Source organism: Gracilinanus agilis, chromosome 5 (genome assembly GCF_016433145.1).
Source record: "Gracilinanus agilis isolate LMUSP501 chromosome 5, AgileGrace, whole genome shotgun sequence".
NCBI lineage: Eukaryota > Metazoa > Chordata > Mammalia > Didelphimorphia > Didelphidae > Gracilinanus > Gracilinanus agilis.
Genome location: NC_058134.1, coordinates 38380518 through 38393555, shown reverse-complemented (window position 1 = coordinate 38393555; position 13038 = coordinate 38380518). Strand labels below are relative to the sequence as shown.

General features: G+C 40.7%; 1 protein-coding gene across 1 annotated transcript in view; it reads left to right on the top strand.

Moving 5' to 3' along the window:
* The first annotated feature begins 321 nt into the window (after nucleotides 1-321).
* Nucleotides 322-13038, top strand: part of OXNAD1 (oxidoreductase NAD binding domain containing 1) — a 53291-nt gene continuing 40574 nt past the window's right edge. The window contains exons 1-4 of the mRNA XM_044677954.1: nucleotides 322-357; nucleotides 3265-3360; nucleotides 11955-12116; nucleotides 12407-12470. Of these exons, the coding sequence (XP_044533889.1) occupies nucleotides 12001-12116; nucleotides 12407-12470 (180 nt within the window). The 5' untranslated portion in view covers nucleotides 322-357; nucleotides 3265-3360; nucleotides 11955-12000. The remainder of the gene's footprint in view (nucleotides 358-3264; nucleotides 3361-11954; nucleotides 12117-12406; nucleotides 12471-13038) is intronic.

Here is a 13038-nt window from a genome sequence, read left to right as displayed (position 1 = left end):
CGGCAGCTCCAGCCCGGCGCGGAGTCTGGAGCGCATGCGCAGATGCGCTTCCGCCCGCCAGCCAATGAAAGAGGCGCAATTTCCGGAAATGAGTCTGAGCATCTGGGAGAAAATCACCATGGAGACTATTTGGGCTTGAGGAGGAAGCACGAGGAAGGAAGTCCCGCCCCTATCCTAGAATCAAGCCAATCAACGTCCTCCGCCCTCAGTAATACTTAGTCATTAGGATTTGGCGTTCGTAGCTACGTCCTGCGCGGCGCATGTGCCGGCCAATTTCCTCCAGCCACTTCTTTCACATCCTCGGAGGCGGAAGAAGTGGAGGTTGAGAACATTCTCCTACCTCCGTTCCCACGGAAGGTAAGTGAAGCGGCTGAGCCCAGGCTGAGGGGCTCCATGGTGGACCTGGGTCTCACCCCAACTGTCAGGCGGTTGTTCCCCCTCTCCTCTGAGTGAGAACGCTCGCCGTCCATCCTTTGGCTACCACGGAGGCGCCACCAGTGACCTTGATTTTGTGGCTCTTCGTTTTCCGGCCCCCAGGTTCTCTTCCCAGCTTTCAGGGCCCTCCCGCGGCGAGAACACCAATCCCTGAATACCACGAGCCTTTAATTCCAGGAGCACTCCTTGGGAGCCTCTGCATACAGCAGGACTGAGAGGTCCTGGGTGATTGTGTGCTGTCGGTATGTGTCAGGGGCAACGCCCCCTTCGACTCCGTATCTATGGGGTCCGTGTCTGCCCTTGACCCACATGACCGGCCTGCCTTGGACACCTCATCCTTTCACGGCCCAAGGAGCTGCGAGCTTTGCCACCTCGAGACTAAGATGTAGGACCCCGAATCCCTTAAAAAGGTGTCCAGGTGATTGTGAGCCAGACCTTCTGCCCTTAAGAAACAAGCATAGGGGACCAGCCAGGTGACAGAATGGTTTGAGAGCCAGATTTGGAGATGGGAGGTACAAGTGTGGCCTAAGTCACTTACCCACATTGCCTAGCCCTTCTGTCTTAGAATTGATACAAAGATTTCAGAAAGTAAGAATTTTAAAAAAGAAAAGCAAACAGTGATCTCAAGACAATAGGCAGTTTTTTAAAAGCACTCAGACTTCTTGTCACTTTATTTTTTTATTCAAAGATATTTTGTTTTCCCAATTACATGTAATAAGTTTTCTGAAATGTAAGATTCAAATTGTGTCCTTCCCTCCTTCCCTCTCTCTCTCTCTCCCCTTCCCACTCTCAGAGAATGTTACGCAATTTAATCTGAATGGTACAAGTATAATCATGTAAAACATACTTACATATTGGTCATTGTTGTAAGAGAATACTCATATAAAATCAAAACTTCAAAATAAAACCATAAATAAACTAACGTGAAAGATAGCATGCTTTGATTTTCATGATTCGGAGAGTTCTTTCCCTGGAGGTGGATAGCATTCCTTGTCATAAATCCTTCAGAACTGTCCTAGATCGTTGTATTGCTGAAAATAGCTAAATCTTTCAGTTGGGCATAGAACAATATTGCTGTTATTGTATATAATGTTTTCCTGGTTCTGCTTCTTTCACTCTGCATCAATTCATGTAGCTCTTTCCAGCTTTTTCTAAAATCTTCCTGCTTATCATATAGCATAGTATTCCATCACCAACATATACCACAATTTATTCAGCCATCCTGCAGTGGATGGACACCCCTCAAATTTCCAATTCTTTGCCACTATAAAAGGTGCACAAAGTAGGTCCTTTCCCTTTTTTTATGATCTTTTTGGTATGCTGACCCAGTAGCCACTGTATAATTCTGACCATGGGAATGAGGCCTAGACACCCATGGGCTTTTCTCATTGCCCATGCTGCTTTCATCATTTCACTATCCTTGGCTGTGTAGATTAAAAAAATTAATATCCAAAAATACTCCAAGTATTATATTTAATAATATTTATTAAAAATTAACTTGAAGCAGAAGGGAACCTAAAAAGACTAGAGTCAAGAGGGAGCTCATGTGGAAGAGAGAGTGAGAGAGGAACTTACGCAATTCCATAAACAATAACATAGTAAAGACCCATGAAAACCAAAAGGGGAAAGGGATTTTAGGATGAGGAAAGGAATTTGGGATGAGGAAAGAATTCTGGGAGATGAAGTCCAAGGTACAAAATCCCAATGGTGGTTCTGCTTATTCTGCTTCTATAGAGCTTCCTTCTTTGGTAAGACCCACTCAGTCAGTAAAACAAAACTTTAGCTTAACATGAAACAAGCTTTGCCGACCTTCCCAAAGCTGTTTCAAGACTTAGAGCTGTTCTAAGGAGTTGTGAGATTTTTACCTGTCCCTAGAGGGAAAATAAACTAACAATAAGAAAAAGTTAATTTTTGGATTTTGAGACAAGTTGCCTTTCCAATTAGCAATGGGTAATTTGAATTCATTGGGATCTTAATATACATATGCTCTTTTATTTTTAGCATGAGCAAAGGTTCAGCTCCTCATTGATAACTCCGCAAAAATTTTTTAGCATAAGCAGGCCATGATTTGCTTGTAATAAAAATATTATTGAGAGGGGTTGTTATCTATTAAGCCAGAGGATGCTGTGGTGGAAAGAGCAGTGGGTTTGAAGTCAGAAGATCAAGGAGGTTCAGGGCCCATTTTTGTTGTATCTTTGGGACTTCAGGTAAAAAATACCTTTACATCTTCAGGCCTCAGTTTCTATATCTATAAAATGAGGTTGAACAAAATGAGTCCTTGCTACTTGACATCTACAATCCATTTTATGAGAATCTGTCAAAATAGTGCTAAGCATTTCAAGATTGTTGTGGGAATTGGGTCTTATTTTTATTAACACCAGAGCTAATTCACTAATCTGGACCTAGCATGTACTGCATATTTTTTGTTGTTCTCGTTTTTCGGTCTTATCCACTTCTCATCACTCCATTTGGGGTTTTCTTGGCAAAGATCCTAGAATAGTTAGTCATTTCCTTCTCTAATTCGTTTTACAGATGAGGAAACTCATCTGCAAACAGGGTGAGATGACTTGTTCAGGGTCACCCAGCTAGTAAGTGTTTGAGGCCATATTTGAATTCAGGTCTTCCTGACTCCACAGAGGCCAGGTGATCTATCCACTGCCACACCTAGCTGCAAATTCTTATGCTGCTTAAGTGTCAGTCATTGCTTGCTATTTTAGACTTGCTGGGACTTAAGTTTTGTGCTTGTTTGGAAATTAGCATCTTTTTGATCAATTCACGAATACTCTTTAAATTAAAACCTCAGTAGTTAATTTTATAACTGTGGTATAGGGGATGGAGGACTAACCTGGATTCAGGAAGACCTAGATTGAAGTCCTCCATCTGACATAGAATCCTCCATCTGACATAGAAGCTCGGCAACCATGGGTAAGTAACTTCATCTTCCAACATCCCTACACAGTATTCTAAGACCAAATTTCAGAGGAGTTGCTCACTTGTATCAGTGGTAGAAGTGTTCATACTGAGAATTTCTTTCTCTGCTTTAATCACTGGCCTATGGAACCACAACACTATTCCAGAGGACCCATGATAGACCATGCTTTCTGCTTACTGACAGTCAATTAATTCAAAATGAAAAAGGCAATATACAATGTAAGACACAGACAGTGTAGGAACATGCTTTACTTGGTTGTACAAACTTGTCACAAGATCTTTTTTTTTTTCAATTGGGAAGAGGAAAAGGAAGCTGGGAATAGAGTTTCCCTCAAAAAATGGAAGAATAAAACAAGACAGAGCAATTGTATTGAAGAATTTCTTAAAGTGCACAGAAGAGAGCCAAAGAAATATCAGAAAGAATCAGATACACTGGACAGCTTTGAAAATTAGATATTAAACAGTAAAAATAAGTGAAAGAAATTATTTCTATATATGTGGGAGAACAAAAAGGAATTTAAGAAGCAGCGACTTGTATTATGGTTTTCCATTTCACTGAAAAGAATAGTTAGTGGCTTCCACTTCAGCTAAGTCATGAATAGTCAAGCAGCCCAGGTGGGTGGTGACTGGTTCTGGCCAGGCAGTCAGAGTAAAGAAGGAAGGTTTTGGGGGATAGGGACTGGGGCAGAAATTGAAATTTTCCCACAGGGCAATCTTGAATGAGTTCTTGGATAGACAGGACCTTGAAGAAAGACAGCATCAGAGTTGGGAAGGCAGTGTTTTCTAGGAATAAAGATCATTTTGAAAGATCTTGGAGAATGTGAATGGTACCATGATCCTAAAAAAAAGGGCAGATATTCCAATTTTCAAAAGAATAGTCTATGGACTACAGGCCAGTGAACTAAGTTTCTGTCCCTGACAAAATTATTTGATTTTAATTAGTTTTCAGTTAAGTTTTCTTTTCATTCCCTTCCACCTATGCCATGAACCAAAAATCTTGGCAGGACTAAAACATATTAAAACATCTTTCTAGCCTTTCTAGCCTTAATTTTTTTGACAGGATTTCTTAATCTGTTGGATAAGGAGAATGCTATAAATACAATTTACCTAGATTTTACCAAAGTATCTGACAGATTTTCTCAAGCTTTTCTTGTGGCCAAGTTGGAGAAATGTAGGCTAAATAGTAAGTGTCTTCAAAGGTTTTTAAATAGCCAGAGCCCAGAAATTGATCAAACCATTAATGGTTTAGTTTTCACCTTGGAAGGTGGTCTCCTGTGAGGTTACCCAAAGATTCTATCTTTTGTCATTTTTGTAAATGACTTGAATAAAGCTATAAATTGTCACATTTTCACATGACACAAAGCTTAGAGGGATGGCTAATAAATTGTATGATGTAAATCTCCACAAAGGTCTTGACAGTCTCAACAATGAGCCAGATCTCCTGTAAGTGGAAAGAGCATAGACTGGAGCCAGAGGACCTTGTTTAAAAAAAATCCACATATGCCATTTCATTCCTGGAGTCGGCCTTTGGGCAGTTGCTTTAATGGTCAGCCTCAATTCTGCAAAATGGGGGAGCTCCTAGGATCAGAGATTTAGAACTGGACTTAAAGGACATCCTTCTAACTCCTTTGTTTACATCTGAGGAAAGCAAGGCACAGAGATTAAGCAGCTTGCTACAGTCCCACAGCTAGTATCCGAGACAGAATTGGAACACTAATTTTCCTGACTCCAGCATCCATAATCTCTAAGATCCTATCTGACTACATCTGTGTTCTTAAGGAGAAATTTAAGAAATAAATACACATTTTTACCTAGGTTAGAAATAAATCTGTTTTCAAAAGTACAAGATGAAGGAAACATGGTTGTATATTTAGCAGGCCATTTGGAAAAGATCTGGGACGACAGGGGACAACACAATGAACAAAGAGGCATCTGTAATCTTAGGCTGAGTTCAGAGAGGCTGGTCCCTGCCTCCACTAGGGAGACATTAATTTCACTGTCCTCTGCCTCTCCTGTTGAAATCTATTTATCATCTCATAATCTGATAAGGACAGCTTAGTTGATAGGAAAGAGAACTTTCTGTTAGCTCATGGCTGCTTCTTTGAAGTGCCATTGAGTCACAAGTTTATTATATATGAAAATTCAAAATTCCTTTCACCCAGAAGAACAGAGAGAGTTTTACAGCTGCACAGAATTGCATTTTCAACTTAGACAATACAAAGAGGCTCCAGAAACTTCAAGGTGAAGATAAGAACTAGGCTGGACTTTCAGCTACCTGATTTCAGCAAGCCAAGTCTAGGAATACTTTTCTCAGGGGCAAAATGCCCCTGCTAAACTAAGGTTTCGACCTTGGCTTGTCAAGCAGCTGCATTTCTGTCCAAGGAGAGAATGTTAACCTCTTGACTACTGGTTTGCTAAGAACTTAAAGCTTTCCAGTAAGACTATATTGTTTTCTAATAAGAAAAGGTGTGGATCATAAAAGGGGTCAAAAGAGGAGTCTCAGATTTTTATCTATTTGAGACTGTTTCTTCCCACTCTCCCACGAGACATCGTAGAGGCTGAGTTTCATTCTTGGCCCCACATTTCAGTAAGCAACAGGGACAATGACCTGGAGAGTAAAGGGCTTCCCTTTACCCTGTAATTAGTGATTGCCTGCTTCTCCCCACTGGATGTCTTCCAGCAAAGGGTAGATGCCCCCTGGTCCTGTGGGGGAGGGCTGGGTTTGGACTAGATGGCACCCCAGGTCTGGTAACCCTTTAGATTCTGAGGTCAAAGATGAGCTGTTGAGATCAGGGAGCCACATAGTCCTTTGGCTAAACACAGTCTTTCTGAAGGGCGATAATGTGAACGAGTCATGGAAAGGGAGCTTGGACCTGGAGCCTGCAGAGCATGAAGTCTTTGCCTATTGTCTTGAATAAGGACAGCCCCTGAAACTTTTTGGCACTGGGGCCAGATCTGATTACTTTGGAAGGAAGAGTACATTAATAACTAGCTAGAGCCATGATTCCCAAAGTGGGCGCTACTGCCCCTGGTGGGTGCTGCAGCGATCCAGGGGACCGGTGATGGCCACGCTTTTTTTGTATTACATTCTATTCTGAGTTCAATAAATAGTTTCATAATTTCCAGGGGGCGCTGAGTAATATTTTTTCTGGAAAGGGGGTGGTAGGCCAAAAAAGTTTGGGAACCACTGAGCTAGAGAATGGATCATGGAGAGGAGAGATTAGAAAAAGGGAAACTGATTAGGAAGCTGTTCTAATAGCTCCACAGTGACTAATGGATTATCTACAGCAGCATTGTGGACTGGAAGGACTAGTCCAACTTCCTCCTTTTATAGATGAGCAATCTTAGGCCAGAGGAAGTTCAGGGACTTGACCCAGGTCGCATCAATAGTAAATACCAAGTGGCAGGATTTGAACCCAGATCCTCTAGCCCCAGAGCAGTGCTTTTGTCATGGAATCTGGTTTTACTGTTCTCTTTTAATAATGATGATGATGATCACTGTGGAGAGCTAACCTTTATATAGATATACTTCATTTATCTTCACAACGACCTGGGGTGGAGGGTGGCCACTGGTTTTATTATCTTCATTTTAAAGATGTGAAAACTGACAGCTAAGTGATTGGCCCAAGGTTGTGTAGTTGGATTTGAACTCAAATTGAACTCAAATAAGTTCAGTCCATCTGAGACTAAATTTCAACTCAAATCAACTAGAACATGTTATTTCATAATATTCCATTTTTGTAAAAAGAATAATTCAGATTTGAGGGTAATGTTGCTTTTAAAACTAAGCTGATTATAAACTAATTGATGATGGAGGAGCAAATCTTTGCATTGAACATCCTATTAAATGATAAAATAATCATTTTGTAACATTTTTGAAAAGTATAAAGTTTTTTGCACATCTATAATGTGCCAAGCATTGGCATAAACTTATAAAAGCTGTGATACCTTGCCCAAAGATTCTGAATATTAATAAAAAATGTAATGGCCTAAAAGTTGGAATAGGAGCTTTAGAAAACTAAGCTTAAAAAAAGCCATGACATTTTAAAGAAAAACAAGCAATTTGGCAAATGCATTTGACTTACCAGTAGATGGTGCTGTTGTTAATAGCCATATTTGTAATGAAACTGATTTTAGAATTAAAAAAGCAAAGCAGCTTTAAAATTAAAGTGAACATTTCTTTGTTTCCCATTCATTTGAGTAGAACATTAAACAACTTAATCATCACCTGAATTTCCATTGTACAGATAATTAATTTTAGTAACAATTAGTTAAAATATTGAGAATGGTATTTTAACTATTGACTATGTAGCAGTTCTCTCTCATCTCATCAGTTGGCATAAAGCAAAAACAAAAATACAGTTAGCCTGACGTTTTGTGTGCTAGCACAGGTTTCATGAAATGAATGAAGAAAATTCAGAGAAGAGAAAATGAAAGAAATGAAGCAAAAGCAAAAGAGTGGGAGAAGGAGTAGCTGGGGCACAGACTAGGAGAAGGGAGAGGCAATTGCAGCCAACTGTTGCTTCCCAAGTATAATGAGATTCATGGTGATACAGTATCAGTAGGATAAGCATTGGTGGTATTTAAACCCTGACCTTCTGGTTTAGAATTGGTACCAAGTGTCCGTTTCAAGGCAGAAGAGCCACAAGGGCTGGGCAGTGGGGGTCAAGTGACTTGCCCAGGGTCACACAACTGGAAAGTGTCTGAGGTCAAATTTGATCGCAGGACCTCCCAACCCAGGCCTGGTGCTCTATCCACTGAGCTACCTGGCTGCCCCAAACATTTGGGGTTTTTAAGGGGGCTCTTCTTCCCAGCTTTCTCCTCTACAAGGGAACAGTTTAGTATGGTAACAGCTACATTGTTTCATTGGTATGTGTTTTGTTTATGTGTGTTTTAATTAACATGTGGATATGTATATGTGTGTATATATATATATATGCTCACACACATATATACATATATACATATTTTAATATATATATGTAAGTAAATAAAAATAGGGCTAGGGAATGGACCTTTGGTGTAGAAAATGACTATCACATATATGGTTGAGGGGTAAGACTTGAACCCATGTCTTTTGGTTCCAAGGCTGCCTTTCTATCAACTATACTACTCTTAAGAGTATACTAAGTTTCCCTCATTTTTACTGCTCTTCTTCCTAGTCAGTTCTGAGTTCATTCTTTCCTATGATGATATACTAAGTCAGTAATAGCAAACCTTTCAGAGACAGAGTACCAGGCCCCACCCCCACCCCACCCTCCTGACCAAATGCTGTGCCTGCCTGCCCCAGAGACCATGTGCCATGCCCCACACCCATCCCACTGAGACCGAGTGCCACACCCCCACTTTGTTTCTCCTCCCTTCCCCCTTACCCCAGACAGAGGAGGGAGGAAGCGCTCCTATTGGGCTGCTGGGCAGAGGGATGGATGAAGTGAGGATTATCCTCAGGTACATGGAGAGGGGGAGGGGAACAGCTCTACCCCGAGTCCCTCTGACTTTCTAGTAATGAACTGGTAGGCAACAGCAGGTGTGCCCACAGTGTACCCTTTTTGGCACACATGTCATAGGTTCATCATCACTGCACTGAGTTATTGCCCATCCTTTGGATGCCCTAGTTTGAACAATAGGCATTTTATATGAGACAACAGCCTGATGTGGCTAGAACCTAGATTCTGGGAGCCTGGCTTTAAATCTCACCCCAGACACAAGCCTTAAGCACAAGGAGATCCCTTAACCTCTGAGAGTCTTAGGCAATCTGTAAAATAGAGAAAGTCCTATTTGTACTATTGCTTCATAAGCCTTTGGTAGGAGACAAGCAAGTCCTTCACAATTCTTTTGGCATTAAAAAAATATTTTTATCCATTTAGCTTTTGAAACTAAAAGGGTCTTCAGCCATGAGTGCCATCCCAATCCATATCCTACATGTACCTTTTTATAGACATTTGGCTACCCTATCAAATGGAAGCTCTTTGAGGATGAGACTGTTTTTGCTTTTCTGCTCAATGTCCAGGCCATAGTGTGTAAAAACTGCCTATTGATAGATGGATTTTGTTTTCATACAATCTCTTTTAAAGAGATTCATAGGATAATAAATTCATAGTTGGAAAGGAACTTGGAGTTCATCTAGTTTCATCCCTTCATTTTACTGATGAGGAAACTGAGGCCTAAAGAACTTATGTGCCTGACCCAATATCACCCAAGTAGTACATGACAAGAAGTGTTGACTTTCTGTTCGCCAATTGTGGGTCTCATTGGATCTTCATCCTGTGGGTCCTTAATGAAATTCAAGTACAGTACATTTAGTTTTAAAATCACTTAGATTAAAAAAATGAATTTCAGCCCATATCTCTCATTAGAATACTAGGGGGTTTTGTTTCAGGCTTTTTACTTCTTAAAGTGTTTAATCATTTTATAACCAATTCCCATATTTTCATAATTTATTAAAAGAAAAAGGAATGAATTTCTTCTTAATTATTTCACATATTGAAATCAATAACAAGAAACAGATTCCTGTGTCTAAAAGTATGTTAATGTGGATGACTTTTTTCTTACGAGATTATAATTGAACAAGCAAAACATGAAGTGAGAATGTAAATATTCACCCAGTATGAATTTTTTTATTAATAGTAAGCATGATACTCTGATTTTATATTCTCACAGAAAGTTCAGCTGGATTTCTAAAAAGCTTTTAATATTATCCTGGAGGGCTTAGAATATACATTTCATTCATTCTTTTGATTTCGTGAGGTGAAGACGTCAGGTGGTTCAAATTCAGTCTTTGGCATAGAGATTCAGACCTCCTCTGTACAAGAAGAGGAGGACCTCTCAGAACTTGTATCACCTGCTTTCTAAACTAGAGCTTCCTCTGCTTTAAAACAGGACTCAGCAAAGAGGTGGGGATTAGGGAAACTACCTGTTGTTTTCATGCTAGAGAATTTGTACTTTACCATGTGTTGGGATATAGCTTGGAAGAAAAAACTCTGAAATAAACTTTTTCTGCAATTTCTTGAAATGGAAACTACTCTGACTCTGGCATAAGAGTACCTGGGTTCAAATCCTCTTCTGCCCTTTACAGAGTGATCTTGGAGTTGGGGGGGGATCACTTTATTTTGGGGTATTTAGTTCCCCTCTTTTGTAAAATGGGGAAAGTAACCTAGGTGGCCCTTCTACCATTAAATCCAGGATCATGTGCACCATGGACCCTCAGATTCAGAGAACAGAGCATAAGTGCTGGATTATTCTTTAGCTGCCTCTTGCACATTTCAAACTGGATGTCGTATAGTCACCTCAAACTCAACATGGCTGAAACAGAACTCATTAATTTCCCCTGAAACATTTGCCTCATTTGAATTTTCCTATTACTCTTAAGGGCACTGCCCTCCTCCTAGTCCCAAAGGCTCCCATCCTAGGAGCCATCCTGGCCTCCTCCCTGTCTCTTACTTCCTATCTATTTCACCTCTTTAGCATCTCTCCAGTGATGCTGCTACCACCATGGTCCAGGTCTTCATCATCTCCCAGCTGCAGTGTCTTCTCGTGATCTGCCTTCTAGTCTCCCCATTCCAGTCCATCCTCCTTTCAGCTGCCATCACTACATGGATCTTACCACTCCTACTTGGCAAATTCCAATGCCCCTTATGACCTCTAGGATACAACATAAATTCCTGGGTTGACTTGTAAAGCCTTTTGTTATTTGAACCCTCCCTATCTTCCCAGTCTTTTCTGCTCATCTCTCATCTTTCCAAGGCTTCTCATCTTTTCAAGATTTAGCTCAAGCAACACTCCCTTGTATGAGACAGCTAGCTGTCACAGTGAATACAGTGTCTCCCTTGGAATCAGGAAGACCTGAGTTCAAATCCTTCTTCCGGCACATAGTAGCATTGGCACCCTGGGCAAGTCCCTTGAGCTCTTTCAGTCTTAGTTTCCATATCTGTCCAGTGAAGATAGTAACAGAACCTACCTTACAGAGTTGTTGTGAGAACAAAATAATACATGGAAAGTGCTTTGCAAACCTCAGTCTTAAAAATGTTCACCATAAGACAGGAGGTCCTAGGTTCAAATCCAGCCTCAGACACTTCCTAGCTGTATGACCCTGGGCAAGTCACTTGACCCCCATTGCCTACCCTTACCAATCTTCCACCTATAAGTCAATACACAGAAGTTAAGGGTTTTAAAAAAAAATGTTCACCATTATTCTATGTTGGCTCTCCCAACAAGAGGAAGGATTATTTTTTGGTTATTTTTTTGTCTTTGTCTCTAGTGCCAGGCACTGTGCTAATACTTGTTAATTTTCTTAAAGGAGTTCTTAGCCTTTTGTTATGTCCTGGACTCCTCTTAATCTGGTGGACCCCTTCTCTGCATACTGTTTCTAAATGCATAAAGTTCATAGGATTGCAGAGGAAGCCAATTATATCAAAATATAGTTATCAGAATATTTATTTGATGTTCCTAGACCTAAGGCCAATAACCCCTGTTAAAAACTCATTATCTCTATGGGGATTAATGTCAAAGAACCACTCGTTTATATTTATTAGCGTTTAGGGACAACAGCCAATAGAATAACCTGCTTTTGCCTCCTTTCATCTTTTTAGACTGTTTAGACTTTCAGGAGTATTCTAGCCTCTGCTCTGTTGTATCATGGCTCGTGCTTTTGTGATACCACCGTTATTGAGAGGCTCTACTGGAATATTCTGCCTTCAGGCTGCATTGTCACCACGGATGTCCAAAGACTGGCGTCATTTCACCAGGAGCTGGTATGTCCTGCATGTTCCGTGATCTTGGAGGCTGGTGATACTTCCTTTAGTTTGGCATCACTGTCCCAGTAGGCTCCTCATATTGTCGAGATCAGTCATATGTTGGGTATGATAAGCTGAAGATGATTTACTCTGCATTGGTCTCTAGGCATATTGATTAGTTATTTCATAAGATTCCACATGCTCCCTGGTATCTTTCTGAATTGCCTTACTATGCATGCTAATTTTACTCCTTGCTTTTCTAAAGGACAGATGTAGTAAACTTCTCATTTTGCTTTTTGTTAAATTAGCATAATGAAGTCCCAGAAGAAAACTGATCATTTGGAAAGGACAGCAAAAATTTTTCGAGAGGAGGTCAGTATGTTTGTGTTGTGCCTTGATTTTTAGTCTTATCCAGGGTATTGTGGAAAAATCCCACATGATGTTAATTATTGCCTTTTCTGCATAAGTTTGCGTGATGATAATTCACACTTAGGTAACACTTTGATTTACCAAGTGCTTCCCTTGAAACAGTCCTGTGAAGAAGGCCTGAGGGTGGCAAATATTATTGCCTTTAGTATTGCCAGCCTCAGGAGTCATTGCTAGGACCATCAGCTCAGGGCTGCCAGGGACCCCAGACCTGGTAAGTGCTGCCTCCTGCATTTTATGGATGAGGGACTTCCCCAGGCCACACAAGGAGGAAATCTCCAAGGCAACATAGAAACTCAGTCTGGTCACACACCTAGCAGATGTTAGAGATGGGATTCGAGCCTTGCAGGTGTAACTCATTCTCCTTAAAGTGATTGGATCCAAATTAGTGACAGGCATTTGTAATTTGGGTATGGATATATGGTTATTGCTTCATAGCAAAGTCAGGATGGCGCGGTAAGATGGCTCTTCTTCAGGGGGTAATGTGAAGATCTGAACTGGCCTGGTGGGTGGG